The sequence below is a fragment of the Belonocnema kinseyi genome, chromosome 2, assembly GCF_010883055.1.
Source record: "Belonocnema kinseyi isolate 2016_QV_RU_SX_M_011 chromosome 2, B_treatae_v1, whole genome shotgun sequence".
NCBI lineage: Eukaryota > Metazoa > Arthropoda > Insecta > Hymenoptera > Cynipidae > Belonocnema > Belonocnema kinseyi.
Genome location: NC_046658.1, coordinates 79506743 through 79520180, shown reverse-complemented (window position 1 = coordinate 79520180; position 13438 = coordinate 79506743). Strand labels below are relative to the sequence as shown.

The 13438-nt window shown below is 29.1% G+C and overlaps 2 protein-coding genes across 3 annotated transcripts in view; one reads left to right on the top strand and one right to left on the bottom strand.

Annotated features, from left to right (window-relative positions):
- Positions 1-13438, bottom strand: part of LOC117167072 — an 81120-nt gene that overhangs the window by 52505 nt on the left and 15177 nt on the right. The window lies entirely within an intron of this gene.
- LOC117167073 (cell adhesion molecule 2-like) overlaps positions 4238-13438 on the top strand; it is a 33212-nt gene continuing 24011 nt past the window's right edge. The window contains exon 1 of the mRNA XM_033351680.1: positions 4238-4486. Coding sequence (XP_033207571.1) covers positions 4450-4486 — 37 coding nt within the window. The 5' untranslated portion in view covers positions 4238-4449. The remainder of the gene's footprint in view (positions 4487-13438) is intronic.

The following is a 13438-nucleotide window of genomic DNA, read 5'->3' as shown; positions in this document are numbered from 1 at the left end:
ATGCGTGCCATAAATATTTGGTTAACTCGATCAAGTGTCGAAACTTTGTAAAGCTGCATTATAAATTTAAATGTAATGTGGTCATAAAATGTAATTATGAATAAAAATGATCAAACTTCTTAGATTTTTCGATACATTTACTGAAAGAGAAGTTTGAATTTCAAGGGGCCTGAGAGGCCCGGCTTGACTTTTAACGTCACGATTTTGGCTTGCCATCATGAGGGTTAAATAAATAAAGGGATAGGAAAATATAGGCGTTGATAAATATAGGATACGATGAAATAGAGAATAGGAGATAAAAAAGATAGACGGAAATTTGGATTGACAGAGAGATAGTAAAAAATTGACGTGGATAGATTTTAAATTGTTTAAACAAATATTATTCGTTTAGTGAATATTCTTCTTTCACCAAATCATTAAAAGTTATTATTTTTTCAGATAAATGATACATTTGATGAATTACAAGAAAAGTATTTGTGGTTTAACATACATATTTTCCAATTGTTTCAGCAATTTCTATTTATGTAAACTTTTTTTTTCACCACATCGTAAAAAGTAAGCATTTTCTGGAATTAATGATACACTTAACGAATGTTAACTGTAATATTTTTTATTTAGGATATTTGGCAACTGTTTAAGGGGGTCCCTACCTTTTTGGGTTTTGAAAAATCGATTTTTGTTTTTATTACATTTTCTAAAAGTATAACACTATGTTCAAGAATGAGATTTAAATAAAATTTTCGGATACTGTAAATTTTATTGTTTTTATCGTTTCTTATACATATTTCAACAAGATTTATATCAAATTTAAAATAATCGGTAGAGAAATTTTTTATCAATTAAAAAAAATGCTGTCAAAATTTGAATTTTGGAGTTTTTAAGAAAATTCAAAATTTGTTATGATAATCTTTTAGGGTATTCAAAAAGCAACATTTTTCTTTTTCTGACTTTTTTTATATCGTGCGTTATTTGGCTTGAAATGTTCCTTTTCGTGTGTTTTTTGGAATTTTGTAAATGCTATAACTCTGGTAATTTTGGATTTTATGAAAAAAAGTCATGAAGATAAATGGTTCGAATTTTTGAATGATATGAATAACCGCACAGAGAATTTTTGAAATTAAAAAAAATTGATCTCAAAAATATTAAAAATGTGCCCACTTTTTGAATTTTTATCCAAAATGGCTAACTAACGAACTTGACCTTTAGTTTACGAAACTATATAACTCGTTTAGTGTCCTAAACTAAAGGTCAAGTTCGTTAGTCAGCCATTTTGGATAAAAATTCAAAAAGTGGGCACATTTTTACTATTTTTGAGGTCATCTTTTTTTTAATTAAAAAATTCTCTGTACGGTTATTCATATTTATAAAATTGCGAACAATTTATCTTGATGACCTTTTTCATAAAATCCAAAATTACCAGAGTTATAGCATTTACAAAATTCCAAAAAAACACAAAATTGAACATTTTAAGCCAAATAACGCACGATCTGAAAAAAGTCAATGAAAAAAAGTTTCTTTTTGAATGCCCTAAAAGATTATCATAACAACTTTTTGAATTTTCTTAAAAAATCCAAAATTTTAATTTTGACTTTTTTTTTAATTCATAAAAAAGTGCTCTACCGATTATTTTAAATTTGATATAAACCTTGTTGAAATATGTATAAGAAAAGATAGAAACAATAAAATTTACAGTAGGGGCTGCGAGTTTTAATCGATTTTTTTATTATATTTTCCTATATATGGGCCTGGAATCGATGACTCTATGTAAGTAAAGATTTGGAGATGATATATACATTTTTCTACAGGTTTTCAACTTTTTGAACTAAAACGCGTTTTCCTCGAAATAAGGTTTTCAAAGTCGGTGAGAAAGATCTCTCAAAAACGGCTTTGCCGATTGCTTTTGTGATTGATATTGCTTGTGGAAGACAGTGTGCAATTATTTAAACAATTAATATCATTTGATCCTTTTTATAGGAAAGATGGAGAAAATGATAGTTTTTTCGAATCTCTTACACTATGTCACTTATTAGTCTGTATTCTCTGTTATCAATAAAATCGATCTGAAAAAATTACTATCCCTGTCATAACTAAAAAAATGGTTTACATATATAATTATTTGTTTCAGAAACTATCTAATAAGTTCAGAAATAAGAAAATAGTCAATAATAATCGAACTAGTGTCAGAAAAATAAAAAAATAAAAATTTTCTTCATTTTTTCGATGAAAAGGCGCAAGTGAATGATTATAAATTGTTCAAATAATTGAAAACTGTTCATCACTCATAATGTCTATCTTTGCATTCATTGATGGCAAATGAAAATTCTTTCAATAATTGCCAAATATCGTTAAAAAAATTACTCCCAACATTCGTTCATTGTGTGAACCAGAAAATAATAACTTTTTATGATATACAAACAACAAATGTGTTAGCAATTCAAAATTAGTAATAAAATACTTGGAAATTTCTATATTATGGAGTAAAAAAATAAATTTTCAAAAAGTTCCAAAATTACCGTCTTTAGCATAAATTTTACAAAAAACTGCTATTCTGCATTCTTGGCGCATTTTTCGGGCTCAATATAACGGGTGGAGGGGGAAGGGAGGGGTTGAAATTAAAACTGCTTTTTCTGATTTTTCGAAATCGAGCTATTACCAATAAAAATCACATATTAATTTCAAGAGCCAAGGTTTACTGGTTAATGCTGTCTGATTTAAATGAGGAAATTTGTTTTGTGGAAAGATGAACAAATTGGATTTGATCGATTAAAAAAATTGAAAGTTTCATTGTGAGTTCATCTTCTTTGTCTATTTTGTTAAAAATGAACTTTTTACTGATAATCAAATTATTTTATTAGAGGTTGAAAATGTATCGTCTGCATCGCTAAAATTTTAACTATTTGATCGAAACTGTATAAATTATGTTTTAAATTCATCTTTTTCAGTAGAACATTAACCTTTTTGCTTGAAAATTAAACTACCTGTTTGGAAGTCAAATTGCTTTGTTAAAAGTTCATTTTATCAGTGGAACCTCTTTAAATGCAAATTTAATTATCTTGTTAATAAAGCTTTCTTCTTGTTAAAAACTTATTTTCTAATCTGAAAATTTAACGTTTCTATTTTTGACTGAAAATGAACATTTATTTAAAACTTTATACTGTTTTGTAGACCTGTTTTTTATCAGCTATTTTGATAGAAATTTTAACTATTTGATAAGAATTAAACTACTTTGCTGAGTAATAAATTATTATTCAAAAAGGCATCTTTTTGGATAGAAAGTTCGTTCTTTTGGATTCATATTGAGATAGAAATTTCTCATTTTTTTCAAGTTTAACTATTCGGTTGAAGATGCAACTGTTTGGTTAAAAATTAAACTTCTTGATTGAAAATTCATGTCTGTTCTTGAGAATTCATCTTTTCTGGTTAAAATCAATTTTTTGTATTTGAAATTAAAGTCCATTTGGGTTCAAATGTCTACTATTATATTTTTCGATGAGAATTTATCCCTTCTTGTTCTGATTGGTTTCAACTGTTCTTGATTAAAAATTTAAACATTTTTTGGTTGAAATATTCATACATTTTTTTGTGGTTTCTTTTTTTTTGTAATTCGCTTACTTGATTTAAAGTTGATGCATTTTGTTGAAAATTCATTTTTCTTACTTCCGTTTAACTTTTTTACATTCCCATTATTTTTTTATTTAAAATTCAATTGCTTTATTGAAAAATCGTGTTTTTGGACAGAAAAGTTCTTGGTGGAAAACCCATCTTTCTTTTTTGAAAACACAACTGTCATCTAAAAAGTGGCTCTTTTGACTTGAAGATTCAAACTATTTGGTTAGGAATGTATTTTATTGTCTTTAAAGTTTAATCTTTTTTGTTTGAAACATCAACAATTAGGTTGGAAAATCAACTCTTTTCTAATACGCACGACTTTTCAGCATAGTATTTCTCTGGCATTGTTGGAGGGGGGTTGAAGAAACTAACTACACAGGGTGAAGGGGAGGCACTCTACACCCCCAACTCCTTTTCCTCTCTCGAGGAATGTAACGAGCTCGTGCTGTTGCAAAAGCGCCACACGCTACAAGGATTGGTATGGCTTGGATATGTATTATCGCTAGGATTTCGGTAGGGTAGTTTTATTTGGATATCGAGGCACACCATGCCGGCTTTATGATCCCAACGCAGGCGCAGGGGGTTGCGCGCGTTCCATGTTGCAAGAAAATTGATTCTGCGCGAAGCTTCCATCAGAATCATCGAACGAGAGCATAACTGAGGTTCGCGCGTTGCATTATGTAAGGGATGACTCTGTTCGCAGTCTCGGGGATTTCGCGGTGTTAAGATATATGATCATGCGAGAAGTGCTCATGAAGAAGTTTCGTCGACGAACGAACAGAAAGTCGAAACCTCCCCAGTGATCAGAATCAGGAACCGGAAGTGAAGAAACTATCACCGATGGAACTGCGAATCCTGCTGCTGGTGCACATCGTGGGTGAGTCCTTCGAGCCGTATCCCCAGCATCGTAGGCGATTGCCAGTTCTATAGCCAATTTAGTGACTTTTTCGATTAGGGTTGTTTTTTAATTTATTTTTTTATGCTAATTTCGGTTTTCGCATGTTTGTAAAAAATTGTTGATTCGGCAGAAACTATCTCGGATATACGTACATGAACTAGCATTCATATCATCAGAGTGGGAGAGTAGAATAAAGGAACACGAGGTGTATCAGAGGGAGGGAGATGGATGTATATATTGCTTTATTGACGTTCTAGGATTCTGTATTCCTTTATGACCATGCAAAAGAATAAATATGTTTCTATAGAATGTAATACGCCGATTCGCAAAAGTAGGCGGAACTCGGTAATTTTTGAGTTGCAACGTTTTTGAGATACGGAAATGAATGAAGGCACAATTTAAATTGTCCTAATTCAGGTTGAAGTGAAACCAAAATTTCACCGCAATGATTTTCTGTGTAACGAGATGAATTAACCCCTAGAAGATCTTCAAAATTTTATAAATTAGAATCATGGTAGATATTAGACAGAAGCTTGCTCATCAGCTTGAGAAATGTCGTCTAATTGTGGAGCTTATTAGAAACATTTTTTGAAACCTGCAAAATTTCTTTGCTACACTTTCCGTTATTCCATAACTCTAAAAGTCCTTTCTTACTTTTTGTTTTGTTTTTTTTGTCACTAAGCAATTCTATGAATATCACCCTTAACATTTTTTTTCCAATGGAATTATTGGATCATAATGGTTTGTATTCTAAAGCAAAATCTGAGATTTTTATTTGCGAATTGTATTTAATGTAGTTTTCTTGCTTCTTGCAGTAGTAATTATAATGATTGATTATCATAAGGTTCTGTAAGGGATTTTTAAAGACTAATAATGGGGTTTTCCATAATGAATAGATTTCGAAATTTGGAATAGAGAGATTATTTTTAGTTAAAATTCAGGGATTCAATAGAAATGGCGAATTTTAGTGAATTTCTGTGAGAAGCATTTTAAGTTATAGTTCTCGTGCTAAGAATCAGATCTGTAAAAATAGTTCTTTTTATGATTTTAAGAATCAAAATAACATTACTACTCATGTGATTTCAAATAAGAAATATTCTTATTTTTGGGGGGAAGACATACATTCTCTACAACTTTACTGTTTCCAATGTTGAAAGTATATTTTTCTATGGTTAAAATAGACTAAACAATTTTTTAAACAAATAAATACTTTTTGAAGGCTATTTAATTACTTTCAAAATTTGAATCATGCGAGTTTTAGGAAATTTTTTCCTTAAAATAATACTACAGAAAACGAAATAAGTTGCTTTAGAGTTTAGAGATCAAAGAAGCCTTGAAGCTTTGCTGCTAAAATCTTCAAGTATTTTATCAGATTAGGGAGACAGAAAAAAGTGTTACTCAACTAATTATTAAAGCTATAAAATAATGCTAGATTTAATTAAAAATAGGAAATAAAGAGTTTAAATACATTTCAAATTAAAGAGTGGCGCCAAAGTTAACCTATTTTTTGGACCTCCTTAGCAACCTAGGCGAAAAATATAAAAATATGTTATAGGTATCAAATTACTTTTAATTGAAAATCAAAATGAGTATCGCTTTTCGTTTTTTAAGTTTTTTTAAGTTACTCCTATTTAGTGGTTGAGGAGACCTCAAAAATACTTAAAAATAGGGAATACCACTAATTATACAATCATTTTTCACATTATCCCATTATCAACCAAGAAAATACGTGATTTTACTTTTGTAAGTTTTATTTTATAGAAAAAATACAATGAAAAATGATATTTTTATATTGTTGCCCATGTCGCTAGCGAGGTCCAAAAAATAGGCTAAAAAACAGCTTATTTTGGCGTCCCTCTTTGTTCAATTCCACAGCTTTAAATTGAAAACGCTCAAATTAGAACAATTTCATATTCAATTATTCGAAATTGGACAGTTTTAAGTATCCTCGGAAATTTAGTTTGTACTATACTACCCTTTTATCCAGAATAATTGCAAATATATAAAAATATTGATTATGAGGAAGTTTTTATACGGAAAGAATAGGGTTAATAAAAAGTTAGTTCTCTTTAAGATTTTATGAAGCAAAGGATGAAGCTCAAAGTCACTTATGCTCTTTTTATGAGAGCAAGTTATCTTATCAGTAAGCCCAAACGTGCTTATAATTTAAGGAGAATATGTAAAAATAATTTAATTTTTTTATATATATAAATAGTGTTCATTACTTTATTTGCAAAAGTATACTTTTATAGCAAAGTAGATCCATTTTAGTTTATTCGTCTTCCTTTTTTTCAACAATATAAAAATGACCTTAGATTGCAATTATTGTTATTCACTCTCTATTATCCACATAATTTCTTGAATAAACCGGATTCTTTTAGACTATCTTCAATCTGATAATTTTGAATTTAATCTACTTTGTATCAATTTCTTTATTTTACACAGATTTCGTATATATTTTTATTCGTCTAATCAAGTTCAACTGGTCTGCTAAAATAATCAACTTTATATTCTTTTGAATATTAATAATCCGGCAATTTTGGTGTTACTGTTCGCATTACATAATCTGTGAATTACTGCATGAATAATAATTTGAGCTGAAATTCAATAATTTATTCTGCTGGGATTTAAATTGATTATATAATTAATTGAATAAATAAACTTGATTGTTAATCTTAAGTGCAAAAAAGGAAGGAAAAACTATGACGTCTCTGGAGTTCAGAATGTCATGGCTAAGATGATTATAATTCTTTATCTTCACATGTACAATTATGACTTATAAATGTGACCTGAAATAGTTCGTTGTCGATTATTGACGTTTTGCACTACTTCAATATTCAACATTCAATACAAAGAATGTATATTATGCAGATAGATAATTCCGGAAAACCAAGCAGATTTTAATAAGCTATCTATCATTTCCTTTTATTTCCAGAGATCCGCAGGAATTATATAAAGAACTGGGTAAAAATACATTCGTCGGTTGATAAAATATTATAAGAAATTATTTTTATCTCTTTACTTCGGTGAATTTCTCAAATATGACAGTGGCAGAGCTAAATTAATCGGGTATTGAACTTAAATGTCAAGATAAATTACAGTTAAACTCTTCTATATCGCCGATTTTGAGGCTGACGGTGGGTGGGAACTAACTCATTATAGCCCACTCCGCTTTTGTTTGTTCACGCTTGAGGGCTCGCAAATAAATAAGCCGCGTAGCCGAAATAAAATTCTTCCAATGTCATAATGAAAATTATTTTGTATAAATATTTCCGTAAAAGGAAAACGTATTTATACCTTTCTGTACAAATTTCTCGCTGTAAGGTTTTGGTTTCTCAAAATTCGCCATCTATGAGCTTGAAGATATGAATGTATGAATGATGAAAAGTCTTAGATTTAAACTTATAATTTTTGTTTGGACAAAACTTCATATTTTAGTTACTCTGCCAGTCGTTAAACACCATCAAGAAAATTTCCTGTAAATTTCAACAAAAAATTTTAATAATTGGTTGAATTACGGCGAGTGTAAGTTGAAAATAAAAAAATTTTGTTGTTATAAAAAACAAATTTTTTGGGTTTACTTTTTTGAAACGTGTCAAGGAACCAAAGCCATTCAATAAGACATATATTTATAGGAAGTTATAGAATCCAGCCCCTCAATTGCGAAACGGTATAAAATGTAGTCGTTTTTCTTATCTTTATTTGTGTAATCTCATGGCATACAACATTAATTACCATTGAAAATAATACCACTTTCTGGGGAAAAAACTGATCTAACCCTCTGAAAGAAAAATAAATCTACTTTCTGAGCGAGCCTAATCTAATAATCCTGGACTAAATCCAGTTGTCAACAGCACTTAGGGAAGCCTCCTGGGCGTAGAAATTTCCTCCCGCAATTTGTTTGATCAAGAATTTGAACCCTCAGAAATTTGTAACGGGTGTGAACACTAGGACCGCCAGTAATTTCCTGTTCATAATTCACTACAGCGGAAATTTTAAACTGATTTCGATGTGTAAAAAAATAAATGTTCAGCATTGAATGCTTGATAAGAATCCTAAGTCTGATTTTTTTTAATTTCATGGGGTGGACTTAATTATTTAAACAAATGTAAAATCAAAATTAGAAATGCTGCCAGTATTATTTTTGACTCTAAAAAAAGCGAAGTTAATTCTTTATGTATTAAAATACCCGTTATATACTCTAGAAACATAAGTATAATTTGTTTAGCGTTCACAGCGATTTTTATGAAGAAATGATATGCACAATAACATGGTTACCGCGTTCAACAGCATAAAAAACTTTTTTTTAACTATAAATGCCTAAATCTCCTACATGAGCAATGTTCCGAATAAAAATCAATCATAAATTATCAATGACGGTTATTATAAACATTTTAATAAACAAACTGTTAATTTTTGCATTTTGTCGATTTCATGGTTTTTTCCTCATCAAAATACTTTTACAATCAAATGAGAATCATAATTTGTAATCTTAGAAAAATGTACAGACACGTTGAATATTTCTCTTTTTCATAAAAATATTTTTAAAAAATATTAAATATATAATATTTTAACCGAAAATTCTTTTTTCTATTAAATATAATTGTAGGTACTTAAATGGTAAAATCCACCTGGAGAATAATTTATAATTTTATTTGAAATCTCAACCATTTGAATCAATATTTAACTATTTTGTTGAAAATTAGTTTTTTTCGGTTGAGGATTAATTTTTTATCTAAAAATTTAACTGTTTCCCATCTGGTTTGAAAATCGATCTTTTTTAGTTGAAAATTCTACTATTCGGTAGAAAATGAATCCTTTTTTAGTTTAAAACTCAAATCTTTGGTTGCATATTGATCTGTTTTGGTTGAGAATTCAACTGTTTTCTTTAAAATCGTCTTTTTTGTTTGTTAAAAAATCAACTATTTTTTCCAAACTTAAACTACTGTTAAGAAAATTATTTTTTGATTTTGTTTGGAGATTCATCATTTTAGTTAAAAATTCATATTTTCGGGTTGAAAATTGAGCTGTTTTGTAGAACAATCGTCTTCTTGGTTATAAAATTCAACAATTCGGTACAAATTTTAACTATTTGGTTGGACAATCATATTTTTGGTTGAAAATTCGACTGCTTAGTTAAGAATTAAACTGTTTTTATGATAATTTCAAAATTCAACGACTCTGTCGAAAATTGATTTATTTTGTTAAAATGTAGTTTCTTTTTTTTGTACAAGATGAATCTTTTTAGTGATAAATTTATCTTTTTTATTGAAAATTTAAATATTTTGTTAAAAATGTATCTTTTATTTGAAAGTTCAACTATTTGGTTGAAAGTTGAACTACTTTGTTCAAAATTCATCTTTTTGGTGGAATATTACAGATTTTTTTTTTAAATTCTTGTTTTCGTTAGAGTGAAAAATTAATTTTTTTGTTTTAACTTCGAACTATTCCATTTATGGTGGGAAATGTATTCTTTGTAAGTTGATAAAGAAAGTGTTTCATAGAAAATCCATGTATTTTGTTAAAAATTCGTCTTTTTGGTTAGTAAATTAATTTTGTCTGTTCCACATTTATTTTTTTAATAGAGGATCCAACTATGCGGTTAAAGATTTGTTCAAAAAATATTGATGTTAGCTGAGAATCAAGCTATTTGGCTTGAAATTTATATTTATCGATTGGAAATTCGTCATTTGGTTGAGAAGTAAACTATTTTGTTAAAAATTCTTTTTTTTTCGTTTACCGCAACAGATTGAAATTTTTGTTTGCGTAGAAAATTCATTTTTTATGGTAGACAAGTCATCTTTCTTGGATGAAAAAGAATTTTTTGGTTTAAAATTCAACTTTTTAGGTTAAAAATGCATTTGTGTATAAAAAAAGCATATTTTTTGCTTGTAAATTCAACTATTTCGTTAAAGTTGCAACTATGTTGTTAATCATTCTTTTTTTTTTTGCTTGAAAGTTCAACTATTTGCATATTAATATAATATATATTACTAATATTTGTTTAATACAATCTGAGAAATTTAAAGTGTTACAATATTGAATTCAATATTTTATTTACATTAGTTTTATTTGAAGAAATCTATTCATTTAATAATCCCCTATTTTCGTGAAAACTACTATATTTTCCCTGTTTTGAGGGAATTTACGGCTTCGTTACTTTTTCGGGAAGGGGGGGGGGGGGGGGGGTGAGTAAGGCAGAACTACGAACGTCGCCGTTTGGGGCTGAGGTAAATAGCACAAAATTGTTATCTAGTTTATAGACGGCTCCTAATACGTGGACAGTCCCTAAGAATAATGAAAAATAATGTATAGATGTTTTTGTGTATTTCATTCTGAGTATTTCTAAACAAAAAAAAAACATCGAAATCGATTAAGAAAATTCCCAATTTGGACCACTGTGTTGACTGTATTGTTTGTAAAATGACCTTAAGTAAATTTTAGGCAGATGGGAAAAATTGTTGCAAAATAGCGAGTAGGGTGGAAGAGGGGTGGATTTTGGAAGGGGAAAGAATATTTCCGAAACGTGGTAAATACGAAGGGTCGTGAGTTTTGGGTCATTGATCCGGAATACCGAGACAATCCAAGTAATGTACGAATCTGACTCATCTCAGGGGATGACGGGCGATAAGGGGACAGGCCACGGGATAAGTAAACGATGCTGCTGCTGAAAAGACACAAAACTCCCACTGAAAACTCTTTGCGAGGGTGCGGAGTTATAGTCTCTCAACCAATAGCTCTCTTCTGAACTTGAATCAATAGTATTTTCCTTCCACTAGAATCTTTCTCTACAATAGCAAGTTTTTTATTGCGTTTTTTTATTATGTCATATGCAAGGAAGAAAGACCTATCATTCGAAAAATACTTTTATTAGTTAAAATTTGGTTTTATTATTCAAGATTGTTTCTTTTCAGCAAATTCCAGAAAGTCAGGCAATTTTAGGGAAAACCTGGCGCAGAGTTAGGGAATTTTCGATAAATTAAAGCTGAAGTTCATTTCCTTATTTTGTGAACAATTCAACAATTTTCTAGAAAAGTTATTCTTTTTGAATAAAAATGCAAGTGTTTTGTTGAAAATTCATCTTTTTCGGTTGCAAAATACTACTTTGGTAGAAATTGATTTATTTTTTCTCAAAAATCTGAATTGTTCGCTTCAAAATTTAGCTACTTCAGTTGAATATTATGTGATGAAAAATTACTATATTTGATCGAAATTTTATTTTTTGTGATATCTTCTTATCTACGTGGTGACTAATTCACCTTTTTGTTGAAAATAAATTTCTTTGGTTGAAAATTTAACCATTAAGTTCAGAATGCCCTAAATGCCCAAGTGTTTTAAAAATAATTTAAAATTATTTACACAATTAGGATTTCCTAAAACAATTACTTTCCCTTGTAAATCTTGAAAAGTTATTATCTTTCCGTATAAATAAGATAAAATTTATGAATATCAAGAGTAGTAGTTATTTTTTAACGTAATTGATCATTATTTTTACAATTTTCATTCGCTTAAATCAGTTTTTCGCCCTAAAATCGTAAAATGTTATTACTTTTGGGAAATAATGACTCAATTGAAGAATGTTGCGAGCAATATATTTTTAAAGGATATTTGGTAATTATTTAAACCATTTTTGTTTGTTTGAACAAATTTTTAAATCTTAAAGCGAAAAATGTAATATTTTCTGAAATTAATGACACAATTAGCGGGTGTTAGAAGTAATTTTTTTTTAAAGGATATTCAGAAATTTTTTACACAATTTCAATTTGTTTGAACAATTCTCATTCGTGTAAACAATTTTTGTCTCTGCAAGTCGAGAAATTATTCTTTCCTGCAAATACATTTAACTGCTCTGAGTAAAGTATAGTGTTTTCTTTTTGCTTAAAATCACCCCCGTGGATAATTGGAGATTTTAAGAAGAAAAATACTATACTTAAAGCAGTTATATACGTTCTGAGATAAGGAAATACTGAATACTTTGGCGACATAGTGTAAGAGATTCGAAAAATCTAGACTTTTCTCCACCTTCCCTACGAACTGGTACAAGTGAACGATTATTATTATTTGTTTAAATAATTGTGAAATATCTTAAGCAAAAAAATATTATTCTTAACAGTCGTTAAGTGTGTCACGAATTCTAGAAAAAAGCTTTTCTTATATTTTCCAGGCACAATAAAAGGGGTCTTAAATTAAAAAATATTGAGTGGAAATCATTCCTTGAATCCTGCTTAAGAGATGATTATACTTTAATTCATAAAAAGTTTATATGAAGTACTTCTTTCTCGATTTTTTTTTAATCGAACTTTTTCGATTTAAAACCCTATTTTAAATTCAAAAGCCCGGGAGCTCAGTTTAACGTTTAAAAAAGATGGAATTTCTTTCTCCAGAAAACGAAGAAATTGCCCCCCCCCCCTCATCCGGTTTGACATCAAAAGTAAAAAATAAAATTCTTACAAATATAAATTTGAATTACCCTAGTTCCCTAGATTCAATTTTAGGTACACTGGGAGTCCCGTGGACTAGCGTATTTAGGTAGGGTTCGATTCCTCAGCGGGGGCGATTTTTCAAAGCGTTTGAGTGTGTGATTATATGTGTAATTTACTGTGCGTGTAATTGTTTAATAATAATCGTAAATTAAGTGCAGTAATTATATATAAAAAAATTTTTCTATTCACATCGGTCGACATTTTACAATATTTTTGTTGTCGAAAGTTTCGAGGTAATCTCTTTATAAATCGTAAATACCTTACTTCAAGAATAGTAAATAGTCCATCCTAATATTGGAAATCGTTCAGCCTACTTTTTCAACAAGTTAGTTTTACTAACCTGGACGCAAATAGTAATTTTAACCAAAGCCACCATATTCAAAGTCGCACTTCAATTTAAGATAGTTACTTTAGAGTTACTAGTTTAGAGAGTTCTTCTAACAATCCA